The 25,851-nt window shown below is 52.2% G+C and overlaps 2 protein-coding genes across 5 annotated transcripts; one reads left to right on the forward strand and one right to left on the reverse strand.

Annotated features, from left to right (window-relative positions):
- The first annotated feature begins 948 nt into the window (after window positions 1-948).
- On the forward strand, window positions 949-16,920 carry LOC122379563 (proline-rich protein 36-like). Of its 2 annotated transcripts, none has more exons than XM_043361849.1 (11): window positions 949-1,188; window positions 4,692-4,771; window positions 5,099-5,370; window positions 9,156-9,434; window positions 9,741-9,919; window positions 11,265-13,016; window positions 13,282-13,470; window positions 13,841-14,010; window positions 14,328-14,504; window positions 14,712-14,879; window positions 15,656-16,920. In XM_043361849.1, the coding sequence occupies exons 2-11, from the start codon at window positions 4,712-4,714 to the stop codon at window positions 15,797-15,799; spliced, it is 3,390 nt and encodes a 1,129-aa protein (XP_043217784.1). In that variant the 5' UTR covers window positions 949-1,188; window positions 4,692-4,711; the 3' UTR covers window positions 15,800-16,920. The 2 variants fall into 2 exon arrangements, with proteins under 2 accessions (XP_043217784.1, XP_043217785.1); XM_043361850.1 differs by having other exon boundaries at window positions 13,282-13,413.
- Window positions 16,921-17,097: 177 nt separating this feature from the next.
- Window positions 17,098-25,471, reverse strand: LOC122379578 (ATP-binding cassette sub-family D member 2-like). 3 transcript variants are annotated; one of them, XM_043361880.1, is made up of 10 exons: window positions 25,375-25,471; window positions 23,208-24,000; window positions 22,864-23,036; window positions 22,162-22,336; window positions 21,704-21,816; window positions 21,314-21,473; window positions 20,973-21,101; window positions 20,596-20,710; window positions 18,426-18,933; window positions 17,098-18,111 (listed from the first exon to the last, which is right to left on the reverse strand). In XM_043361880.1, exons 2-10 carry the CDS (start codon window positions 23,962-23,964, stop codon window positions 17,989-17,991), a joined length of 2,253 nt encoding a protein of 750 aa, XP_043217815.1. In that variant the 5' UTR covers window positions 23,965-24,000; window positions 25,375-25,471; the 3' UTR covers window positions 17,098-17,988. The 3 variants fall into 3 exon arrangements, with proteins under 3 accessions (XP_043217815.1, XP_043217813.1, XP_043217814.1); XM_043361878.1 differs by having other exon boundaries at window positions 23,208-24,003; window positions 25,375-25,458; XM_043361879.1 differs by lacking the exon at window positions 25,375-25,471 and having other exon boundaries at window positions 23,208-24,407.
- Between the last annotated feature and the right edge of the window lie 380 nt (window positions 25,472-25,851).

Raw genomic sequence — 25,851 nt, forward strand, 5'->3', positions numbered from 1 at the left:
CATGCATGTAACAACTACACAATATCAGCACTAACATCCTGTAACACAGATTTTTATATGTTCGGTCTCGCCATCTACATGCGTTATTCGCTGCTCAGCAATGAAGCGAGGTGGCCGCGGGTAAAATTGATTTACAGGAACGGAAAAGTGTGAGGCAGACACTAGCATGGATACAAGAAACATTTTAGTTGTGATGCTATCATGCTAAAATCAGGCAAACATGGTTATGTTTGCATAGATGAGGAGCAACTGGTTGCAAAATAATCGTAGCAGACCGCGCTAGGATCATTGGTGATATCCATGTTTGGAAAGCGCAGTTGGCCATACATGGAGGCGGGCTGGAATACGCATAGCATGGATGAAGGAGAACCTGGATTGGAAACTAACAGCTGATTGCGTTCCCTTCGGTAAGTGCCCGAGGGCACGCGCGGCGGCAGCGGGAGCCGCGTCTGCCGCGCATTCACTGGCGCCGCGTAAGCGTTCACCGGCGCCGCGTAAGAGAAAAACACTAGAAATGGCCCTCTTTTTCAAGGTCGCCTGTATTCGGCCCTCGTGTACGACTTTTGTGCGGAACGGACAATAATAGTTTTGGTCTCATTCGATAGCCTGATCAATTTTGTCTGTCGTAAATAGCTTCTAAACCTAAAAATAAATCTGCATTGCGGTCTAATACCCGTTTCAAAACATGCCGCCCCGCGTCCCCCATAGGCCGTAATGCTTAACGGCGGGAGTTTCCAGTCCCGATACTTACCGAACGCTAGGTGGCAGGTCGATCGCCCGGAACGCTGCCCGTAATGTTGAAGGAATAGGAGTTTCCTATCCAGGTTCTTTCATCCATGCGCATAGCATAGCAGCTCCATCACTTTCATCCGTCCTGATTCGTAACGGCTTCATTATAATATAATCTTAAATTTATCCATAGCTATAACTAAATGCATCTACAACACGAGAATCCCACAGGATTTTGCCATGGATTTTACAAAAGTCTGGGGCGGAGCGATTGTCTAATATTTTATAGCAGCGTTTTAGTATGTCTGATGAATTTTGCTATCCTTGGTGGGCGTGCGAAATTTGAAATTGTAAACTGCGCGTGTTTGAACCGGTTGTTGTCAGTTTTTGTCTCGTGAACGCTTGAATTACTGCTTTTGGAGTCTGGCTCCTGCTTCAATTTCTCCGAAATGAAATAAGGTAGGTTTTTACAGGTGTTGGTTTACAGTCGTGTAGTTTTACTCTTGTTATGGCATCCAACCAATTTGAATTTATTGGTACAATTATGGCGCATACCTACCCTGTGACCTGTGTTAAAACTCCTTTAAATTAAAGAAAGATAATGACTTCGATGTGTCCAAATATATTTTTGTGTGAACTGCATATGTGAAATGCAAAATGGTTTTTCACTCATGGATTCCATGACAGTTTTTCGTCCAGCAGATTTTCGTCGGACAATTTTTCGTCCGCAGATTTTCGTCCGACTTTTTTTCGTCTCGCATTTTTTCGTCTGTACATTTTTTCGTCTGTGCATTTTTTCGTCTGTACATTTTTTCGTCCGTACATTTTTTCGTCCGGACATTTTTTCGTTCGTATATTTTTTCGTCTGTGCGTTTTTTCGTCCGGACATTTTTTCGTCTACAATTTTAACGTAACCTAACCTAACCTAACCTAACCTAACCTAACCTAACCTAACCTTACCTAACCTTACCTACTGATGTTTGCCTACCGAGGGATAAGGAAAAAGTTACTTGCATGAATAGATTGCAAGCAATGGTAAGTCAAATATTTTTAGGTTAAGTGGTTATGCATCAGGCTTCAGGCCTTCGGCCTGAAGCCAGATACACAACCACTTAACCTAAAAATATTTGACTTACCATTGCCTGTAATCTCTCCTAAGGCATTGCCTTCGGCACTGCACTGCTTCGCCCCGAGTATTATTATGACGTCATTTGCCTCCACAGTTGAATAGCATTGTCGTATGTTTTCACTCAACCTTGGGTGAACAGACGTAAAATTTATTGAACGAAAAAATGTCCGGACGAAAATATGTACAGACGAAAAAATATACGAACGAAAAAATGTCCGGACGAAAAAATGTAGGTACAGACGAAAAAATGTACAGACGAAAAAATGCACAGACGAAAAATGTACAGACGAAAAAATGCGAGACGAAAAAAAGTCGGACGAAAATCTGCGGACGAAAAACTGTCCGACGGCCTGAAGCCTGATGCATAACCACTTAACCTAAAAATATTTGACTTACCATTGCCTGTAATCTCTCCTAAGGCATTGCCTTCGGCACTGCACTGCTTCGCCCCGAGTATTATTATGACGTCATTTGCCTCCACAGTTGAATAGCATTGTCGTATGTTTTCACTCAACCTTGGGTGAACAGACGTAAAATTTATTGAACGAAAAAATGTCCGGACGAAAATATGTACAGACGAAAAAATATACGAACGAAAAATGTCCGGACGAAAAAATGTACAGACGAAAAAATGCACAGACGAAAAAAATGTACAGACGAAAAAATGCGAGACGAAAAAAAGTCGGACGAAAATCTGCGGACGAAAAACTGTCCGACGAAAAAATGTCAGACGAAATTTTGTCCGGACACGCTCATATGTCTCCTTGTCTTTTACCTATGCTTCTTTGCGATTAATTATGATTGATGTATTGTTACAAGCTACGGTAGGAAGTCGTAAATAGGACTTTATCAATAGCATTAATATTATAGCTAATATCAAATTCTTTTTTGTTGGAAATTGCATTGTGTCTGCTTAAATAGCATTTTCTGACTACTACCTACCCACAATCACAATTACCTGCATGGCTTGAAAAGTAAAAGATTGAATTTGAATTTGAAATTTTCTGGGCTATCAGTTATCACCCCATTGAATCATGAATGCAATGCAACAATGCCATGCAAAGGATGCACTACGGTCCACGTATGTAATTTTTTGGCCTAGGTAAATTACATGTTTTTTCCTTTGCACTGAAGAACACACACTGTCAATTCAATTCTGGAAAATCAGTAGGTGGAACTATGGTCATGAGTACCCAAATATAGGAACGTTCCCATTTTTGGGAACGGAGTTCCCAAATATGGGAACGGGCGTTCCCATTTATGAGAACGGAAGGTAATTTTTCGGCCGTTCGCCCACTAAAACTCATTAGTGCATCACGTCTCAAAAAAGTGCACGCTAATTTAAGTATCTACGAAGTCTCTATAAAATTATCTTTAATCTGACCGTTGAACAAGGAAATTGACCGTCGAATGATATTTTTAATGATTTTTTGAAATGACGGAATGGTGAAAACATGGGTTACACTACATTTAACATGCAATTTTAAGGAAAATGAAGCGTTTTTTACATTTTGAGGTCAAGTATAATAATTTTCGCCTGGTTATGAAGTTTCATACTAGCGACACCAGATGCTGACATATGCAAGCGAACACGCGGACAGTCCCGAGGTAATATTGTTGACATTTGGTGTCGAGGCGGACGACCGCGTAGAACGTGCGTGATTTTACCGAACTACTGTTGTAAACTCAGTTTAAGTGGTCGAAAATTATTCAGCTGTATTTTATCAGCCCGGAAAGACATATTTTATTTGGATGCTAGCTGTTTAGCGTTGTTTTATAAGGAGCGTCATGAGCGTGGTTTTTGTCTTCCGTGTTTCTAAGCATGATCGTTTTGGGGGAATTTCTCTTATATAGGTCGCTCTGTGTGGCTTATTTATAATTTCTATGCTGATTTCGATCATTCCTCGTGCCCATCCTACCAGGCCTTTTGCCACTTACACTCATTAAGAAAGGAAAAAACTAGATTTTCATTGGGACTAGGTGTTTTGAGGGTGTAACATATTCAGCGTTCCCATTTTTGGATACTTCCTTGTACTCGTCAACTATCGGTGATAAATAGACAGGTGCTTGACATGTCTCCACCCTCGGCACGGACGGTGGATATAGGTATGGAAGACCTTGTTGAACATCGCTGAGCGTTGTGAATTACGTAATCCTGCAGAGGGGGGCGTGCCCGCTGCGAGATCGACGGGAATAAAAGCGCAGAAGACCGGGCGAAACATGCGACGGTCTTGCCGGAAAGGTCATCTGATGATTGTTGCGTTAACAATAATTTGCGGCGTTGGACGTGATGCTTGTTAATGAAAAGAGCCCCTGAAAGGCTTCGGTGAAATCGTTCCCAATTTTGGGTACGCCGTTCCCATAATAAGGAACGCTTGCAGCGCCAGTGTACGAGAGCGTTCCCAAATTTGGGCTCGCGGCCCGGATGATGGACTGCTTTAGAAATAGGGGAACGATTTGAAACTACGATGGGCCTTACAATATCAAACTCTTTCCCAACAATATTGAGACAAATATCAGGCGGTTCACGATCGTATTATATTTTTTGGACGTCATTTAACGGTTCTTTTTCTTGTTTTAAATAATGCCTACATGGCGTTCCCATATTTGGGTTTATCGTTCCCAAACATGGGAACGAAAATGCGTTCCCGAAAATGGGTACGCTTGACCATAGTTCCGCCTGCTGAAATGGCAATGCATGGGGTATGACATACTTAATGAATTTGACCATGCCAAATGAATTGCAAATGATATTAAAGGATGATTTCATTGCAAACAACACTTTTCATTCCTGTATGGGTGATTTTTCCTCAAATGGCCAGATTTCTTTCAGATTTGATCAACCAGTTGAGCATGGAGTCCAACAACTTGGGATCAACTGAAGGTGATGGTCCATACAAAGCAACTCAGCTGGTAAGTTCCTTTAAACTGCATGCCACTTAGGCTTTTGATGGTACATTAATGTACCATCCAAACATGGAAGGCACAAATGAGAAATTCAAATCGTTGTCTGCCTCTCCTATTTATAAAACAAAATATACCTAACCTAGTGAATGTTTGAAATGTAAGTTATTGCTACTTGCTAGCTTCTATACTCATGTATGTTGGATCATATCCAGCATTTTTGTGTTTTGAATGCTGCTAGTCATATATGGTAACACCAGTATGTAGTGCATAAAATTGTGTGCGTTTTGCCATGTGCTTACACTGACGGCTGCTGCCTCCTCTGTTTGATCCCAGTGGCGGGAGGCCGTGCGCGGGTTCCGCGAGGGCATGGTGCTGCAGCGGCACTGGCGTAACCTGCGCTACCACGAGCGCTGTTTCACGGGCGCGGCGGCCGTCAGCTGGCTGCACCGCTACCTGGCCGGACACGCGCTCTTCTCGGCCAACGTTAGCCGCGAGCAGACGGTTCGACTGCTGGCAAAGTTCGTGCAGGCCGGCATCATCCAGGAGGTGCGCGGCCGGCGCGGCACCGCGCCGCCAGAGTTCAAGGACGATAGCCGGCTCTACAGGTCAGTGATGAAGAGAATGGATGGAGCGAGAGCACGTCAGACAAGCAGAAACATCTTTTCAAGCCTAGAATTTGTACTTACAAGCGTGAAAACTGAAAATCGTGATATTTTTTTGTGATCTGAATAGCAAAGAGGATGAATTCGGTTATTGTTATGGTTAAAGGCTGAAACAGACTCTTTCCGCATCAATCGCTCGCTCGCATCGCTCGCACGACTCGGATCTGAAAATCGTATGTCTCGCAAGCACTTCTCGCACGACTCGCTCGTCCGCATCACCCGCAGTTCTCGCATCGACTTCTCGCATCGATCGCACTGTCCGTGCGAGAGGGAACTCAAGGTATCGATGTAGAAGAAGTACAAGTAGGTATCTAAATTTGTGTGAAAATTTGTTTTCATGCAATGCCTCACCTTTTGGCGGCAAACTACAAACGTATATCGTACTATGTGTCGGTTTATTGTAGTCCAAATTCAACCGCATTGTTCTAACAAGATCTGACATCTTGCGCCGGGCCCTTGCTCGGCACCAATAGCGCCGGGCCCTGGGGGACCGAACATGACCCGTCTTACTTGATTCCTGGCCCACGAAGCGGTAAGTGGCATTCCAAATAACGTCAAAAATCATGACGAAGTCATTGCAGCCATTTTTTAGGTTAAATAGATCAACCGGGGTTACGAGAGGTCATCAAAGATAAAATGTTGCCTATTTCAACATTAGAAAACAACGCATCACTCGGAAACCAATAGAGCTACAGCACGATGGAAAAGCGCACTGCCTATTTGATAGCCCTTTCAGCGCTTGCTCCGGTATGCGGTGATGACCAAGGTCAACTTCCGATCATTAGCTTAGCCTACAGAGGCCAGAACTCCTAAAATAGCTTTAAACATTTTTAACTCGATTCCTCTCGACGAGAAGTGTCATTCTGAAAAGTTGGCCTCAGTTCAAGGTCATGAGCTGTCAGGTATTAGTCAGATGATGACCTCTTCCGGTTAGGTTATGACCTTTACCTGAGGTCAAATTACAGTTGATTCGACGCGTCTCGACGAGAGGAGTGCGATGCTGTCATTACAAATTTTATCGAGTCAGGAGAAGTTACAGAAAAGGGTTTTTCCTTAAAACGGCTAAGTCAAGATTTGTCCTCTATGATCTAAATCCTTCATCCTGCGTCAAATTTGAGAGCTTATCACAAAACAATGTCAAAATGGCTATGATCGAATGCGTTTTTCCGTTGCGCTGAAGTTCTCTTGGTTCCCAAGTTTTGCACCGGTGTTTCGAAAATGTCGAAATATGCAACATTTTACCTTTGATAACCTCTGGTGACCTGAACTTCGACTTGACTTTAAAAAAATGACCGATATATTATCGTCTTGGTTTTTGACGCTCCTTTGAAAGCCACTAACCACATTTCCCTATGCTACCCAAGAGCCGAGCTAGAAGGGGTGGGTGTCCACAGATCCCCGGGCACGGCGCGGTTGGCGCCGAGCACCGGCTCGGCGCGGGTTAACGGCTGCTGCTAGGATGCAGTGATGTTTGCTTGGATGAAGGAGGTGCGTCTAGTAGTGATGCTCGCGTTGTCTGCGTTGACGGTTGTAAAGGTAGTCTGGTCGTTCCCCGTGGGGTCAGTCGCAGAAGCATCGCCAGCGGAATACTGCCCCTCCCTCCGATTCCAGGATGCTTCCCTACTCGTTAGTCCCTGAGTAACGTGGGTCGTGGGCACTGGGCAGTCACCACCGTGCACCGACTCGTCCGGAACTGGCGGTGTGGTGACAATCGGCCTATTGTGGACAGCGGTTGTGGGCTGATCCGAGTGCTGGAACGTGCTGGAACAATGGAACCCCACAGGTTGATAAGATCACGAATAAGTACCTAGCTAGACAGTATAGACGATTGCCCAATCAAGCAAAGTTTGGTCACTCGCCAATGAAATGGCATTCACGGTAAAGTGCGTTTGAGACTTGAGTATAGGCAGCAATCAGCATGATCTGAAAGGTTTGTCGGTTATAGAAACAATGTTCGTTCTGAAAAATCGTATTAATAACTCATAAACTTATCCTTATGAGAATAAGAAACAAAATATTGTTATGGCTTTCAGAGAAAAAAAAAACAAAAAGAGGAAAGAGGGGACAGAAAAACAAAGAAATGGTGCTGACCTTGGGGAGAAGGGGATGGGAAGAAGCCAGAAGGAGCAGGTGGAAGATGGACATAGAATATAGGTACCTAGATTCAGCAACCGTCCCATTCTTTTGACAGAAGCCCAGTTTTCATGTCAATTGTCTCCGTATCTTCCTACATGAAATGAGTTTCCTGCCTTTGATTCAAGAGACTAAGAGAGCTCTTTGATGTGCAATCATGGCTTAACCCTATTAGTGGCAGGCTCCTGGCTACCCCTATTAGTGGCAGGGGGGCTGTTTACGACCCCCCCCCCTGATATCTCGAGATCTAACGGGCCGATTTGCAAAATTCAAACGGCATTCGATTTTGCTCAACGTGATCTACATTTTTAAAAAATAAAAATTCAAAAAAAATGTCAATAGGGGGTAGAGAGGGGGGGGGTAAAAACGGGCAAATTGCAGATACATTTTAGACTGTTTATCACGGCCAGGTTTCTGAACCAATCTTAACGCAACTTTTGCTGATCGATAGAGAATGAACCAGGAATTCACATGGATCCTAAAAATATGCATTTTCAAAAATCATAGGCGGAAACAGATCATAGGTCAACGATTAGGACCCCCCAATTCCCATTGCTCTTGAGCCGCCCCTGGTAAAGTTATGAACTTGAAATTTTCAGGGAATGTGCCCAATTTAGTTTTAGGAAAAGTCAGAAAATTTCAGCATCGTAGCTTCAGCGGTTTCGGAGATTTTCCCGAAAAACCTGAGGGGTGGATGAAAAAAGCCCCCCTGCCACTAATAGGGTTAATTTGAGGCCAATTATATTATCATTTTGGCGGAATTTATCGGAAAAGGCAGCAAAGGCTATGCAAAACCCTTTCTAGAAGGTGTTTTTTATCTATTTCAAGTAGGCCAGCAACGGTTAGCACTAGCGATTTTCCTGAAGTTTAGTGTAGCTAAAAACAACGGAAACTTCATCCTGCAATCAAAAAGATCAAGTAATTATTATCTTTATTAATCACGAAGGTAATCAATAGCTAGGGTTACTTTGGTACTTACCTACCTACTTTTGGCTAGGTTGAGGAGGTAGGTAGCTGGTTCCGTCAGGCAGATCTTCTTTCAATCATTTTGCAGATGTTGACGCACGAATAACGGCTAAATTTATAGAATTACGAATGTCTATAGAAAATAGCATTAACCTATGCCCAATTAAGTGCTAATTAGACCCTACGACATGGAAAATACGCACTAGCATCAATCGCATCCACCAATATAAATTGCCAAGGTCAAGTTTGTTTACATTCCAAGATGGCGGACGTGCTGCCCTCTGCAAAATCGCATCGCCCGCACGGAAAAGTTGACTGAACTTCAACTCTCTCGCATCCCGAAAAGATGTCGCTGCGGGCGATGCGAGCGAGAGGTGCGGGCGATGCTTGCGGGTGATGCGGGCGATGCGAGCGAGGCGTCAGGACGACGCGGGAAGACTGTCAGGGAGATACGATTTCCTGATGCGGGTAGTGCGAGAGATGCGTGCGATCGATGCGAGAGGAAACTAATGTATTTGAATAGGCTCTCGCATGCGATTTCCTGAACGCGGAAAGAGTCTGTTTCAGCCTTAAGTGTCATCAGTTTCGACTTTCGTTGACCCTCAACACTTCGCCGGTCTTGCTGACAGGTTAAGCACGCACGGCACTCCCGGTCGGTCGGCTCTGGCTTTGATGAACGGTAACGCGCCGCAACCCAAGCCGGAGTCTGCCGAGGCGGGCGGCTGCAGTCCTCAGCTGCGGCGGCGGCCGAGCGGGGCCAGCCCGCCGCCCTGTACCGAGGAGCCGCCGCAGCAGCACCAGCCGCCGCCGCCGCCGCCGCCGCTGCCGCTCCCTCAGTGCCGACCAGTGATGCGCGCGCCGACAGCCGCTGAGGTCGACTCTGTGTGGAGTACCACACTGCTGTCACGGTGAGTACCCGGTCCACGGCGGCGCGAGGGTGGGTTACACAGCCGGGGTTACATCACACCGCGGGGCCGCTCTGACTCCGCATCAGCTTCCGGACCTGTCGGCTCACTTGTGTCTGTTTCCTCCTGTCCTGCGAGTAGAGAGTAGGGGCGACGGCGCTGCTCGCAGCCCTGCTGGCATGGTTGGGGCTTGGTCTGTCGCCGGTGGGGCCCGCTGCTCTGTGCCATCGCCTTGGTTTCCGTGACGGGCAGACAGCCGGCCCCGCTCTGAGTGTGTGCGTGTGTACGCGCGCTGTGTGTCTGCCGCAGGCTGGAGACAGTGCTGGACGCGACAGTAGTGGACATCGTGCCGGCCGGCTGCGTGGTGCCCGCGTGGATCCGCCACAACACGGAGCGCGTGACCCAGAGTGGCCTGGTGCAGCCGCTGCCGGACGCACCGCCCAGCCTGCCGCGCTGGCTCATCATGGCCATGAAAACGCTGGCCAACTGTAAGTACCTTGGGTGGTCAGAAAGGACGTCATCACCCGTGGGCGCCGGGCCCTGACGGGGTCATGTGCGTCGTCCGTTCCAAGGGGATGGTGCTTAGTGGCAGTGTGGCGACTGGTGTCGAACTTAACCCTCGCCCTGGCAGGGGGGGGTCGATGCGACCCCCCCCCCCTAAGGTTTTTCGAAGATAGCGTAAAAACGGCGGCGCGCAGCGCCGCCAAATTTGGCACAGCCTATGGGGCAACCTTTTTACATATGACCTGAAAATTTCAGGTCCGGGTGACCTTGGGTCAGGTCACCAGGTCAGAAAAACCGGTACAAGGTCATGGTCAAATTTCAACTTTCTTTTTGCACCTGTACAACTCACAGTTTTCGACTGATTTCCTTCAAACTTTCAGGATGTGCTAAGTTCACCGAGTTGTATAACATATAGTTCGGGTTTTTTTAGGTCACTGACCTGAGGTCAGTTAGAGGTCATTGCGTCGTAATGTTAAGCCTATGGGAAAATACTAAATTCGGAAAATACTGGAGATATCCGCTTCGTTCTATCACTTTTGTGCTTTGAAACCACAGTACTTAACAGCAGGTCACTTCGTGCTTCTTTGTTTGGTGTACTTATCCATGGGTCAGGTCAAATGAGGTCAACTGAGGTCAAATCACATTTTTTCCAATAACTTGGCACATAATGACGCTAGAGCTTAAAAAATGGTATCATTGTGTTCCTGGTGATCAGCCGAATCGAATGATATGCGATATGATGCAATTTGGTTAACTTAAACTTAAGTAATTAATTAAAGTTTACTTAAAAATTAAGAAAAACTTTAAGTACACTTAAGCAAGCTAAAAAGTATATCATTCGACGCGCCTTGATGTGCTGAGTTCACTGGTGCTTTTCTTTTTGCCCTATCTTAATTAGATCAAGAGTTATAAGCGAAAAACTTTTGACCTGTTTTTAGCGAATTTTTTACATTTATACCCCCCAAAACCCCCCTAAATATTGACCTAGAACAACCAAATTTGCACAGGGGCGAGAACTCCATGGGGCCCACCTACCTACCAAATTTGGTGTTTCTAGGTGCCATAGGAGCCAATCGCGAGGGGGGGGGGTCGCATCGACCCCCCCCCCCCCCCTGCCAGGCCGTGTTATGAAAAAGGCCCTGCCAGGGCGAGGGTTAAGCAATCATGGTAGTTTCACACAAGGCCTTATTTGATTTCGGTACGCATCGCTATCTTCCGGTATTCTGTAATCACAATATATGTGCGAGATGTATGTGCTACTGAACAATGTGTGTTTTATGACACGTGTCAACTGTCAGGCCCTCATGTTCTGTTTCCTCTGTACCACAGGGCCCGAGGCGCGTCAGATGCCGGAGCTGCCGCAGGATTACGTCGACTTTCAGCTGGACGTGTTCCGCGTCATCCGCGAGTACTTCTCGGCGCTGCCGTTCCCGCTGGTGCCTCACGAGCTGTACGAGTCGCTGGTGGGCGCCCTGCTGCGGGCTGAGCAGCGGGACCGGCAGCTGCGCGACCAGCAGGAGCAGGAGCAGCAACAGGCGCAGCGGCGCCGGCAGTCGACGGCGCCGGCCGGCTCCGTGGAGAACCTGCTGCTCATGATGTCACCTGCGCCGGTGACGCCGCGGCCGCCGGCCGACACGCCGCTGCTGGGCAGCGCGGCAGCCGACGGCCGATACCGCGACTTCAAGGAGGACTCCCTGTTCGCCTCGCCGGCGCCGGTGACTCCGGCCGGGCAGAGCGTGGCGCGTCTGCGCGGACGGCTGATGCGGCTCGGAGTGGGTGCCGGGGCGGCAGTACCGGCGGCAGCAGTGGACGCGGCCGACACCACTGAGGACGACGTGTTCGCGACACCTGACGAGGAGCCGCGCCGGCGACCGCGCGCCGCCAGCTTCCTGCGCGCCATCGCAGACGGAAAGGAGAACTGTCCGCCGGCCGAGCGCGACCAGGAGCGCTTCTGTGAGGCCGTGTTCCGGCCGCCGGTGGAGGCAGCGCCGGGTCGGCCCCCGGCCCGGCTGCCGACAGTGCCCACCCTGTCTACGGTTAGTCTACCCGTGGCCGGCTTCTTTCCCTCGACATCGAGCCTGCAGCCTGCCCGCTACGTGCCCACGGCCAGCCTGCAGCCGCCGGCGCGGCCGTACAGCCTGTCGGCGGCGTCCCCTCATAGTCTGCAGGCCAGCTCAGTGGACAGCAGCCCGGCGCAGCTCAGCCTGACCTCGGGCGAGTACTATTTGACCTCGTCCCGGCTGGAGCCGGCGCCCTCTGACGCCAGCGTGCAGTCGGCCGGCCGGCTGAGCACGGGCCGGCCGCGTCGCTCGGTAGCCAGTATCCACTCGGTGGGCTCGGCGGCGTCGCTGAGCAGCGCGCGGCTCTCGGTGAGCGGGCTGAGCCAGGCGTCTCCGCTGGCCGCCGACAGCAGTCGCGGCTCGGACTCGGCGGTCGGCTCCAGCCTGGCCTCGGAGCGGCCGGCCGACACCTGCCTGGAGACGGTGTTCGGCGCCACCGGTCCGGTGACGCGGCTGATCCCGCAGCGCTCTGTGGAGGCGCTCCACCTTCCGGCCAGCCGGCCGGGCTCGCGGCTCTCGGAGGCGGCGCCCGGCTCCTCGGAGAGCCTGTCGAGCCGCGGCCGGGCGCCGTGTGTCGCGCCGGCCGCCATCCGCCGACACCAGCTGCGCGACGACTCGCTGTCGCGCTCCCTGCGACGGCTCAAGGAGAAAAGGCGCGACAAGCAGGAGCAGCGTCGGCGGCGGGAGCAGGCGGCCGAGCAGCCGCCCCCGCCGCCGCCGCCGCCGTCCTCGGCCGCCGACTACGCCGAGTTCTCCTCGGGTCTGAGCCGGGCCGACGGCGAGGGCGCGCAGCCGGCGGCGCCGGCGGCCAGCGCGCTGAAGGCGGCCCGCGTGCTCGGCCTGGCCGTGGAGCAGGTGGAGCAGGTGTGCCCGCCTCCGCCGCCGGTGCCGGCGCGCGCGGCGCCCGTGTGGCGCGGCCCGGCGGCGCTGCGCGTGTGGCAGCGCCGCAGCGTGGCCGACCCGAGCCGCGTCAGTCAGCCGCTGTCTCCGCTGCAGCAGGCCGCCAGACAGCGACACTCGGGTGAGTGTCGAATGGCCAATGAGCCGACTCATTTTCATGGACTGACACCGTTCAGTTAGTGTTGTGTATATATTTTTGTGTCAATTAGTAGTTCTTGTGAATATTCATCTATCCTTCATTCTTACAAACGCCATTTCATTGCACATTTGCAAAATATGTTTTGTGTGTGTAATAGATGGCACTACTTTCTCAGTCAAGTATCAAAACTCATCAAGGTTCGAAGCAGTGCTGTCAATTTATACCGCTTCCCCCGTGTGTTTACCAGTGGTCGGTCGGGACTATGAGAACCTGCGGGACCTCAGCCGGCTGATGGCTGAGCCGGCGCCGCCCCCGGCCGGTCCGCCGCCGCCCAAACCGGCGCGAGCCCCCTACCAGGGCCGATTCCGGGCGACGCCATGTAAGCGGGTTCCGCTGCTCGCGCCCGGCGCGGCGCCCTCCTCTCCGGGCACTCAGGGTAACTGGTGGCACGCGCTCCCCGTCTCGGCACCATACTGCGCACAGCCCGCCTGCCTGCCGCCGGCCCCTCCCAGCATGGCTTGGCATGGTCTGGGCATGAGCTGACCGCCTGCGCCCTAATGCCGCTGCTTGCTGGTCCGACGGGCCTCTGCTGACGTCTTACTCGCTTCGCTTATTTTTTATCTCATCTGTTGCTTTGGATTTGGACGAATTTGTCTTTCGGTAGTAATGTGTAGCAGAATATTGCTCCATTGAGAGTCCGTTTTTGTGAACGGCATATTTATTCAGATATGCCAAGTCTGGCATTCAAGTGGCAGTACCGCCATGTGTCGCTCCACTGACACCCTCCCCTGTCCGCCGTACGACAGACCTGGTGACGGCCGAGGGCCACAAGATGGCTCGCGAGTCGCTGCAGCTGCTGCTGACGCTGCTGCCGCCCGGCTGCCGTCGGCAGCTGCAGCTGCTGCTGCGCTTCATGTACAAGGCGGCGGCCAATCAGCGGCTGCAGCTGTCCCACCTCGTCTCCGGCCGCGAACTGGTACGGACCACGGGACTCGGGGAGTCGGGTTAGGGGCTCAGTTCGCTGAGTGACGGGAGAATGGATATGTGTTTGGTACCTTCCACCAGATTTTGTCATCGTAATAGTTGCTCCTTGCCTTGCCCTTGCGCGGCTGTTTTACGAGGCGCCACAAGTCACAACTTTATCTTCTTTGATGCTTGTCTCTGCTGTTATCGGAAAAGCTTCCTTCTCGTGGACGCGATGACACGCGACACATCCTCCGTCTGTCACTATATCTAGCGCAAATGTATCCAGATTCCAGTCTCCATTGTCTGACGCCTCGCCGCCGCCGGCAGATGGTGAGCACGTTCGCGGACCGGATCCTGCGTGCGGCCAGCGCCGAGCAGGCCGACCCGGAGCTGGAGCGCCGCCTGGTCAGCTACCTGCTCGAACACCAGGCCGAGATTCTGGCGCCGGCCGGACACGTGCGAGACGCGGTGGCCGAGCGGCTCCGGCAGCGGCCGAGAGAGACGGTGAGCGGTGGGGTGAGCGGTAAGGTGGGGAGGCTCGGGCGTGCATGTGAGCTAGCGTGCAGTGGTCGTGTGCGATACAGAAGAGCGAGTGATCGACACGACTCTCTACTGACCCACTCCTACAAAAACAAATTATTCTTAGGTATCATAAGTCCTTGGGCATGGCCTCAGTTGCGGACCGTCTCTCAAACTCTCTTGTATTTTCAGGTGCAGTACGAGGAGGACACAGACCAGATCACGTTTTGCCAGCGCGTCACGGCCGAGCAGTACGACCAGGAGCGACGCGGCACGTCCGGATCGCTCCTATCTCTGCTCGATACCATCATTGGCGACACGCGCATGTCTAAGAAGGACAAGATCAAGCGGCTTCGCCAGGTGAGCTGGGCGGGCGGATGGCGGGCGATTAGAAAAAGAAACATGTCGGCATTGTTACAAAAGTGGTGCATGAGTCACGTGACGTCACCGTCACGGGCTTGTATGATTGATCTAGTTACGACCAAACGGCCATCACCACAAGGTCAGCCGGCAGTCGGCATCCGTTGGTGGGTTCCGCGGCCGTCTGGTTTTTGTGGTAGATTGGGTGACGGTTGGTAAAACTGGTTCCATGTTTATGTCCAGCGTGTTGGAATGTCGAGCATTTTCCGTTGGATCACAGCACGATTAGTGGTTATCGTTAGTCACGATCAAATTGAACCGTCGGTCGGTGTCGCCGGTCTGTCCGTTTCATGGTAAGTCAATCGACAGACGGCGTGGCAGTGCTTTGTATCCCTCTCTGCAGTAACGCCAGTGGAGATATAACCCGGTTCCAACCTCAGTTCAGTGTAGTATACCCCTGATTAGTGTTCTCCCGTCTCCCTTACATTTCCGTGAGATGTGCCCCAGCTAGTCTAACACTGGACCCCCACCCCTCGCACGTTCAGAATACCCCTGGTCTGACAGTTCACCTCTCCCTCCCGCAGTTCCGTGAGGTGTACCCCGGGCCTGCTTTGACAGTAATTATAATACCTCTCCCTCCCGCAGTTCCGTGAGGTGTTCCCCGGGCCTGCTCTGACGAGTAATTATAATACCTAATACCTCTCCCTCCCGCAGTTCCGTGAGGTGTTCCCCGGGCCTGCTCTGACGAGTAATTATAATACCTCTCCCTCCCGCAGTTCCGTGAGGTGTACCCGGACGTGTACGCTCTCCGGCTGGCAGAGGCCGACCAGCAGCTGGCCGCCGACCCGCGCCGCACCCGCTCCCTGTTCGCCGCCGGGTCGCTCACCTCGCTGGTTCGCTCCAAGTCGCTCCGGTTCTGAGCTTAGTCGTCGACAGTGTTTGGGAATTACTCCGGGACTTCGGTGGATGCCCCCATTCGGTTCTGCCTTAGTGCTGGTTCATCTGGGATATATTCGCCGATAGCAACGTGTCATAATTCTGATGCTGCGACTCGAGACGTCCTCTGAGGTAGCTCACTGTCATAATGCTGGAGAGATTACCGCGCGTTACTGGCGGTGACCTGATGCCGGGCGTTACACTGCCATAATACGGAGGCAGCTTGAACCGGGATACCGCTGCATGACTAGGAGGCTCCTCAGGCGTATCCATGTTGTGCCTTGATTTCCCTAGTGTGGTCGATGTCAAACTCAATTCGGACTCAGCTGCTGTGGAGCATGGGACCTGAGATCACATCACCTGTTAGCGGTGTGGACACTCTCCGAAAGAGCGGCATACTCGGGCTGTGCGAGGGCAACTTCATTGAGATTCGAGCGCAGGGCTCTCTTCTTAGCGGCTTTACTTGCGTCCCATGTTTGGGATTCGGCCACTTTTACGCACCTGTATGTATTGTGTATTCACTGTTTATTCTCTGTTTAGCGGGCTAGTGTATACGCTGGAAATGTTATCATGACTGGGACTTGGGTTCCGCGCCGCCGCTATGTGCCTTTGCGTGTCTGTGCACGGTCTCGGTCACCGGCCGACTTCTCAGTGCTCAGAAGCGGTCCGCTGTGTTCGACGGGCGAGGGGCGGCGCCGCGGAGTGGTAGGACGGGGAGAAAGCGCTGTCGGCCGACCGCGGGCGGCAGCGGGACTCTGACAATCAGCACGGCGCGCACAGGGCAGCACGGCGCAGCGCAACAGCAATTATCACATTCCCTCCGTAGTGTTCACGTGTGTGCACGGTCCGCGCGGCCGCGGCACGGGGGTCGGGCGGCTCGGGTACGAGGTAACTCGCGGGACCAATCAGGGCGGCTTTAGGTGGTCAAGGGGCACTCACAAGGTAGCGGTGCCATCGCACGGGTCTGCACGCACGCCTCACGGACGGTCATAGGTCGCCGCAGCTGACGCTAGCTTTCACTGCCGTATCGACACGTTTTAGTGGCCTCCTGGTGTGAATGTGCGTGTATATGAAACTACAATACATTCATGTCATCAGGGGTACAGCGCGTGTCGTTTCGTGGTGTCGCGGACGAAGCAGTATTCAAGACTATGAAAAGGTTTCGAATATCGACACCTGACTAGCACAGCGCTGCACAGAGCTTACAAAGTTCCTAATCTTAAAAGCACTGTGACGCAAATGTAACACCACTGTCGAGCACGGCAGAATTTACACACGCAAAAAAGATTCCCGTCCGTATATTACAATTGGCTTGTAGTTTAGTCATGCAAAACAATCAAACGTTCATTTCTACTGGCCGAGGCCTCTAGCTAAGTTCCTCCTGTCTTGGCCGTAGCGGGACGACTACAACTATCATACAACACACGAAAGACCCATGACGACTCTCAAGATAAATATATAGCCTCTGATACCAATACATAATGAAAGATAATATGTAATGCCATTCGTTCCGTAATAAAGCCGCCTAAACTAGCCACACGCTGTATAACGGTTACGAACATCGCCGTCCACAGCACAAGGTCTTAGAGAGCGAATAATAAAATCGGCACACTCACGTGGCATTGACACTCGGCAGTCGGCACCTAATAGCCCGTGTCCATCAGACTAGATCAAAATCATAAATGACGGGACCCACATCGATTCCCGGACTACTTCAGTCTACACAGAGACTTCTTGGTCCCCAATTCCATAGACGGTCGTCGCACTTTGATCAAAATCCCTCTGATAAAATCACCGTCCACTTGTCTGATGTTAACCACATACAGCAGCAGCTGAATGGCACGGACGGAGTCACAATGATGACCCATCCGCTCCAATTGCACCAATGTGTCATCTGTACAAATATTCCCCCGAGCACTGTCTGTCTTCACTCGACGTGTACTGTCAGTCCCGGGTATCCACTATCCTGACCCGAGCCGGGTCCGCCCTGTGAACAGGCAGTCGCGTCTCACCCAGTGAGTATCAGCAGTATAGGATCGTCCGCCGGCGCCCCAGACTGTGAGCACGGCGGCGTGTGAGCGAGGCCGCCCGGTCTGGGCGGCGGAGCGGGCAGAGCTGAGGACTGGCCACTGCAGTCGGAGCGTGTCCGGAGCGGCGGCGGTCGGCGGTCCCATCACTCCGAGCCGGACCGGTCCGAGTCCTTCCTGAGCCGGCTCTCCGATCCCTCCGACGACAGAAAGTCGGTGGAGGCGGCGCCGAGCACCGGCGAGTCCTCGCCCAGCAGCGTGCACAGCTCCTGGGGAACGGCAGGCCATCCGTCAAACCACGGTATACATACGGCACAGCGCTTATGACCCTTATTTACTCAGCTCTTATCCAACAGAAAACACTAATGCAAGAAAATGTTATATTCCTCACATATCAACACAGCGATGAAACAGCCCAAGCATCAGCCACGCTTCCCTCACGCATAATCAGCTAACCTTTCCGCCCCTTTCAAGCACCACAAAGTAGCCCCCACCTCGACACCGAACATGGTAATAAAATATCCCGCGGTCTCTGGCCTCCCCGCCCGTCCGCGGCTGACCCCGCTCCCTTCCCCGCCCTCACCTGGAGCCGCTCCTGCATCTTGGGCACGCCGTTCAGCTGCTTCTCCAGCGACTGTTTCTCGTCCTGCAGCGACAGCCGCGTCTCCGTGTTCAGCTCCTCGAACTTCCAGCCGCCCTCGCCGTCAAACTGCAGCAGGTGCGTGTGGTACTGCCACAGTGACGGCCGGTGCGTGATGGTCAGCAGCGTGATGCCGGCGTCCTTGGCCGCCTGGAACATCTTGCCCTCGACGTCCATGCTGACGGCGCTGGTCGACTCGTCCAGCAGCGCGTACTGCGGCCGGTGGTAGAACAGGCGCGCCATGCCCATGCGCTGCTTCTCGCCGCCCGAGAGGATGTCCTTCCAGTCGCCGAGCGCGTCCCAGCCGCCCTCGCGCTCCACCAGGTAGCCGAGGTGCACCACCGATAGAATCTCGGCCAGGTCCGAGTCCGAGAAGCCCCGGTGTCGCATCACCTCCACACTGTCCGGGTAGATGACCTGGTCCCGCAGAGAGCCGATCGACATGTACGGCCTGCCGGGAGGGAAGGCAAGGGTCAGCAGGGATCAGTCGAGAGCGCGGGTTGGTCAATGATTACGGAGCGAGCGAAGCGAGCGGAGTCTTACGTAGAATAACGGAAATTTCTGAGTATGAGCGGCCGGCCGTGGTCACGATTCTGCGACGCTTATATCTCAGCAACCACTTGACCGATTTACATGCGGTAATTTTTATAGGGTAGCTTCATTCCGTCTACCAAGTATTGGACTATTCCCGATGGATGTGGGTGACCCCTTATGCACGTGCCACGTGCAAAACGAAGAGGTGTCACTTTTGTAATTGTTGCAATATCTCGGTAACTACTTGGCCGATTGCGCTGAAAGTTGGCATGTAGGTAGGCACCCACTAGGCAATGCATATCCATGTGCCAGAGTTGGGGTGCTGCTGCACGTGCGCACGTGCAGGGGTCGATTCCAGATCTCGAGAACGGCTGGACCGATGGCGCTCAAATTTGGCACATGGTTAGGGACCGGTTAGTAGGGTGCCGTGCAAAAGTCAGTTGAGACCCATTTTGCACGTGCGCACGTGCAGGGTGCCGCTTCCAGATCTCGAGAACGGCTGGGCCGATTGTGCTCAAATTTGGCACATCGCTAGAGACCGGTTAGTAGGGTGCCGTGCACAAGTCAGCTGGAGGTACCCCTCGAAATTTCGCACGTGCAAGGCTCACCCTCTCGCTCTCTCCGTTAGTCGCCCCAAAAGGCGTTATACTGGTGATACTGTCGTGTAAAAGACGACAAACGAATTTGAGTACGCATTAGGGACGACGAACGAATCGGAGTAAGGATTAGAGACGACGAACGCACTCACCATGCTATTATGCAGTTCCTAGCTTTTCCGAATAACACAGTACCTTCAGCATTGGAATGAAAACAGACATCCAAGCCTGGAAGGTCGCAGAAATTTCGCAAAAAGAGACGTAGGAAATGAATGGGGGCATTTCATGAACCATGTAAAATACTATTGCAAGCGAAAAGCCTACACTGTGTCACGTCACTGCTCTGCACCATATGCATTGCCTTGCTTGTCATATTTTGTGTTCAGTCCTAATAACCATGAGCGGTAATTGTCTGTCATTACGTAACGCTGCTATCCGAATAATAACGGCACGGTAACAGCTGTATCAGCTGCCCTCGTAGCTATCTCGGGCACGCCATACCGTAACAGTCTACCGCCCCAATCAGAGCCCCTCTCAGCCGAGACGGCTCATGAGCGCGACTGGGGCTCGCGGCTTGGTACGTCCGCACCCAGCGGGCCGAGAGATCGGCCGCCGGGGCCGCCGGGAACGCTCATGAGCCGATACACGCGCGATCGGTGTTTGAGAGATAGCATGAGACGATACGATTGTGGAAATCCCGCCCGATGAGAGGCGTCCGCGGACTTTAAGTCCACCGCTCAGTGAAGTGTGGGATATCCGAGCCAACGCTACCGCATATTACCCAGCGGTATTTGATCGGGTCACAGCATCGCTGTTGAATCGCTTCTTCAGCAGTATTATTGCGCCCGACTGAGTTAAATTGAACAACGGAGGAGGACAGCTGGAGACCGGAGAACGTGACAGAGGAAGGATGTTCACCGGAGGAGCTCGGTAGCTCTGGTGACGGGGACAAAAGCTGACGGCCCACTCGGCTCGCCACTCACCGCTGTGGGATGTAGAACATGTTCTCGGTGGTGGGTTTCTGAAGCTCGCCGCGGTACACGGGCCACAGTCCGCTTAGTATCCGGAACAGGCTGCTCTTGCCGCAGCCGTTAGGACCTGCCAACCGGCGGCGAAAGGCGCATTGGTAAGCTGGATACTGGAGTGAATATCACATAACATTCTCAAGTCTCGACCTATTTGCAGACTCACTGATCGATTCATAAAATTGGTAGCTCAGCGAGCCTGATCATGAACGATGAGAACACCAATATCATGACAAATAAAAATAGAAACTAGCAAAGCAGATGCATGTAAACGAGCATAGCCCTGATCTGAAGTATATCATCGCCTGCGATCGTCCATCGGTCTGGGCACTCACCGCTGATAAGGAGGTGCGTGTCGCGGGTGATGGTGACCGTCAGTGACGGCACCACCACGTCACAGTTGGGCGTCACGATCGGCACGTCACGCAGGATGATGGTGCCCTCGCCCGACTCGCGGACACGGCCTGACGGTGGTGGAATGAGGGTCAGATGTCAGTGTCGGGGTCTGGACTAGTAACGAGCTTTCTTCGTGTACCGAGGTACGGATCATGACGGCTATTATTTGGTCCATGATAGCCACACCACGCTCGGAGCACTGCCCCGTTTCAAAGTCACACCAAAGTCACTGACCCCGTCCCACATCTGACCACCCTCTGGGCTCTGACAGAGCACTGACCCTGTATGAGCGGCATGCCGTCCTTCATGGGTATGGCGCGCAGCTGCCGGTCGGTGGGCTCTGCGGCCAGCGCGCGCTGGTACTGGCCGCGTCCCACCTCGTCAAACACGGTCAGCATGGAGCCCACGCGGGACGTGTAGCCGGCCAGCTCGACCACCTCCTGCGGGCGGCATAGGGGTCGGGTCAGACTGAGGAAAAGGGGCGAAAACGAAAGCACGGTCAGCCGACGGGGTGCGAGTGTCATCTCAATCGCATTACGCATGATTACGCATGTCTTTTCGCATCAGGGGGAGGCTGCCCGTGACGCTCGCACACACACAACGCTAAGTCTTGCGCAACTCACTAAAACAGAGGCGCTGCTCGGGCGTGTCCAATACAAATGTTCCGTACCTTGTAGGAGGTCATGAGTCGTTCAACGGCGTCGGCGCCCGACTGCAGCATGTTTTTGGCCGTGGACACGTACTGAGTGCGCTCGCCGACTCCGCCGTCCGACTCCATCTCGTCTGGGGAGCAGCACGGACAGTCAGACGGCTCACGGCTTGGATGGCACATTCAGAGTACGGACAGGCACTCTACCAGATAGTGTGCTGCACAGTGCACAGCCCTGACCAGACAGTCAGATACTCCAGTAAGGCTAGGGCACTTGTCCATCAGTTGTCCAAGAGTTCGTCTCAAAACGGTGGCAGCCGGCAACTCCGAAGGAACACCGCGATGGACAACACGAGACAAGATAAGCAAGTGGAGGGAACGGAACGCCGCCACAGAGCAAGAACAAAGAAAACACTTCAACTTCCGAGTGCCTCAGGCAGTGCAGTATCTACACCGGGGTCGGGTCTCCGTAAGCCTACCTGTGCGCTTGTTTCCGAGCAGCAGCGGCAGCGAGATGATGACCATGCCGCAGCCGGACCACACGTACTTCATCAGGAACTGCTCCACCATCACGTACCACAGCTTGTTGCGGAAGATGGTGTTCATCTGGCGCATCAGAGACCGGTAGGCCGTCTCCAGAATACCCATCTCAACCTGACGAGCGACGGCAGGAACGGAGTGGCAAACGGTGGTTAGAACATTCAGCCTAGAAGATAGTATCCATACTTCCAGTTTTCAACCGAAAAAATGAGCTTATTCACTGTGAGATATTCGTCGGAAAGTGTTGGTACTACGCATCCGAATTTGGACCATAAGATTGCACGTGATTAAAAAAAGATCGACGTTAACATATGAACAACGCACTTTTAAACGCTATCCGCCATATCGTACAACCATTTACCTATTACATATGCTATTTGTTATCACAAAATTATTACGGTAGCTCACACCGACTTAACGCGGGTATTCCATTCAATGACGGTTAAAAGCGCCGGTGTATGTCCCACCAACACCCAACAGTTTTTACGGAAGCACATGTCGCCTCCCCCCCCCCCCCCTCCCGTCATCCGTGCGTGACCCACATCTACCTACTCCCAGCCGGCGGCCTTGGGGGCGATAGGGCAGACGCCGCCGGCCGGCCGGCCTCGAGGGCCCAGATAGCCGGCCGGCCGGACACCCACCTGGTGGCCGCCGTAGAAGGCGATCTCCTCGGCGTTGGCAATGACACGGGAGTGAATGTAGCGCAGGTAGCCCTTGCGGTTGGCCTCCTCGGCCACCAGTTTGCCGAACGGCGGCGAGAGAAGGCGCAGGACCTGACCGGTGAGGCCGATCACCAGACCGGCCAGCAGCATCCCTGGGACACAGGGACAGCAGATATGACAACAGCGTCATAAAAAGACGTTATGAGCGACGCCTTCCAGTAGGACAAGTGAAATGCGATGTCATTATCAGCAAAATCAGCACAGACGACGAGGCATTATTCTAACGAGCTGCCTTACTTTACTCAATCCATTACTAAGCTCACCAGGCACGTTAGCGCCGCCGCGGCTCTTGGCCAGCTTCCCCAGCGCCATGACGATGATGACGATGTCCAGCAGCGGCTTGGTCAGGTGCGAGTACAGGTGCGCCACCGAGCTGGTGAAGGTGGTTACGTCGTCGGTCAGGCAGTGGTCGGCGTTCTCCAGCCGGCCGTCCAGGTTGGACACCCGGTAGTAGGTCTGGTTGGCGAAGTAGCGCTCATAGGCGTATCGCACCAGCTGAGTGCGGAACGCCAGCGCCAGTTTACTCTCCAGGTAGCGGATCATCGAGTTGGTGTAGGTGGCTGGCAGCGCCACGCACAGCCAGCGCAGGATCATGCGTGTGAAGTTGATGATGTCCTTGCGCACGATGTACTTGATCATGCGTCCCTCGAGGGTGGCCACGTAGACGGAGAGGAAGGTGCGCGCCACCAGCGTGCACGTGTGCAGCCCCAGCAGGGCGCTCTCGCGGCTCAGCACGCCCGGAACCATGATGCGCAGCAGCCGCAGCAGCTCGACGGCGAACTCTTTGTTGACGGCGGCGGCGGCGCGGTGCGGCTGCCTCCGGCGCCTGCCGCCACCCTCGGAGACGGTGCGCTGTCGGCGCGCCATCAGCGTGGCCAGCAGGCGGCCGAGCGGGCGCCGGCCCACCCGGTACAGGTAGAGGCTGAACACCAGCACGGCCGCCATCCGCGCCAGACTGGCCTCCTGCAGGCCGGTACGGCGCGACAGCGGCGCCAGCAGCTTGGACGAAACGGATGGCATATTGCTGTGCTACTGTTGACACTGCCGCCGGCAGTGCTGCTGAAAGGAGGTCATTGCACAGACTTTAGTCAGTTTCTGAGTCCATGGCTCACCTAATAGCATGTTAAACTGCTATTTAATTGGTGCTGTGCATCAAATTGCTCAGTAACTTGGATTTTTGAATATAGAAAATACATAGCCTGTTTTTATTGAGAGGGGTGCATGTTGATGAACACATGGATCCACAAATACCTGTTTTATGCTTTCAATCTTCATTTGTGTATTTCTAGGCTGCTGAGAATACCAAACAGTAAAAAAGGTAAGATATACAGTGGTGATGAATTGTTGGAACCTGATGCTCAGTCAATACAGATTTTCAGCAAAATAGTGTGCACCTTACAGCTTATTTACACTTAAAAGTGGCATGCCAATGCAGAACTTAAGTGCTGGGCACTGGCACTGAGCTGCCTAAGGTGAATGACGCCTATAAGACACATTGTCAGAGATCCAGACTAAAAAGTATGGTAGTCTTAATTATTATCAGATTTTGTTCCTGCAGCAACTATCTGTCAGTGTGCTGGTCACTGCCTCACTGTGTGGTGCAAATTCATCATGATGCCAGATGTGGCAGCTGTGACTGTATGCATGGTCCATGGAGGAGTGAAACAGCGAGCCCTTAGTGATACTGTGCTGAAATGCTGTGCTGGGGCAGGATTGTCAAGAAAAAATGGTGCACTGGGGACACAATGGGGTCAGCCTGGGAGAAAATACTTATATTGCAGTTTGATCTTGTTACAATTACAGATTTATAAATAATGTAATAAAAGTACTTGGTCTTTTTTTGTTATGGGCTGGTGCAGATTTCTAGCCTAGTTGACGCAGAACAGTCAACCTAGCTGGTGCATCTCGTTCCCCGTCACTGTTGCAGTTGGCTATTGCCTTGCTTCGCACTCTGGTGGTGGTGACAGAGATGGCCAGTGAACAAATGGAATGCTACGTATCTGTAAGTAGGTATAATATTATTTAGTGGCCGAGAGCCGTGAAGGATGCACGGCTAAATCGTGTTCCCGGCTGTGGCGGGAAGCGGTCGCGCGTCGGCGCGCGAGCAGAGCAGAGCAGAGCGCTGGGCAGAGGGTGTGTGTGGAGCGCGGCCGGAGGCGCGGCTGGTTGTGTGTTGTGTGTTCGGTCAAGCTGAGAACAAAGGAATACAGAGACATGCAGTAAGACCAGAGGCTGTATCTGAAGACTGAGGTGTCTTACATATCACCAATTTTCACTTTCTGAAAAAAAAAATCGGAGGCTTGTAAGGCCGCTCGTAAGGCCTAAATAAAGGTCTGAATTGGATTACAGAGAATTGTGAACAAGGCCATATATAGGTCATATTTAGCTACTATATTTATCTACACTGTGATATTTAGATTGCGAACCTACCTCCTCTTTCTCGTCCCTCGTCGTTGATGTTGTGTGGTTGTGTTTCAAGCTATACACTGTGGTTTCAAGATTTGGTCAAGATTGCTGTGTTTTGTTAGATAAATTGGAGTCATCTGAAAATAATCGGGCATGATGGGGGCAAGTCAAATGACATCATAAATTTCAATTTCATTTAAAGTGAACGCGCTTTTTGCCCATTTCTAAGTCTCAAAACAAGCAGATTTGCACAATTTGCATAATTCATTACAAAATTCTTGTTAAAGAATACTTAATGTGAACAGGATTTGCAACTGGACCAACTTACTATGGTGCAAATGAGAAGCAATGACGTCATCATAAAAATACCACTTTGAATTTGGGTTATTATCTACCCACTATCTACCATTTGTAGCTGTTTGAAACAGCTGCGCCGTTTCTGTCAAACATACATTGATTCATTTGACTTAAAATTCCTATGTCGTCATACACCAAACTAAC

Source organism: Amphibalanus amphitrite, unplaced genomic scaffold, assembly GCF_019059575.1.
Source record: "Amphibalanus amphitrite isolate SeventyFive unplaced genomic scaffold, NRLGWU_Aamphi_draft 000080F_arrow, whole genome shotgun sequence".
In the NCBI taxonomy this organism is placed as follows: Eukaryota; Metazoa; Arthropoda; class Thecostraca; order Balanomorpha; family Balanidae; genus Amphibalanus; species Amphibalanus amphitrite.

What these genes read in the sequence shown, in the direction of transcription:
- LOC122379563 (XM_043361849.1), top strand. Translation starts at nt 4,712, where the DNA reads ATGGAGTCCAACAACTTGGGATCAACTGAAGGTGATGGTCCATACAAA. An exon ending in CATACAAAGCAACTCAGCTG is followed by an intron (nt 4,772 to 5,098) that starts GTAAGTTCCTTT and finishes GTTTGATCCCAG; the next exon opens with TGGCGGGAGGCCGTGCGCGG. An exon ending in CATGAAAACGCTGGCCAACT is followed by an intron (nt 9,920 to 11,264) that starts GTAAGTACCTTG and finishes TCTGTACCACAG; the next exon opens with GGCCCGAGGCGCGTCAGATG.
- LOC122379578 (XM_043361880.1), bottom strand. Translation starts at nt 23,964, where the DNA reads ATGCCATCCGTTTCGTCCAAGCTGCTGGCGCCGCTGTCGCGCCGTACC. An exon ending in GACTCATGACCTCCTACAAG is followed by an intron (nt 21,474 to 21,703) that starts GTACGGAACATT and finishes TGCCGCCCGCAG; the next exon opens with GAGGTGGTCGAGCTGGCCGG. An exon ending in CACGCACCTCCTTATCAGCG is followed by an intron (nt 20,711 to 20,972) that starts GTGAGTGCCCAG and finishes GCCGGTTGGCAG; the next exon opens with GTCCTAACGGCTGCGGCAAG.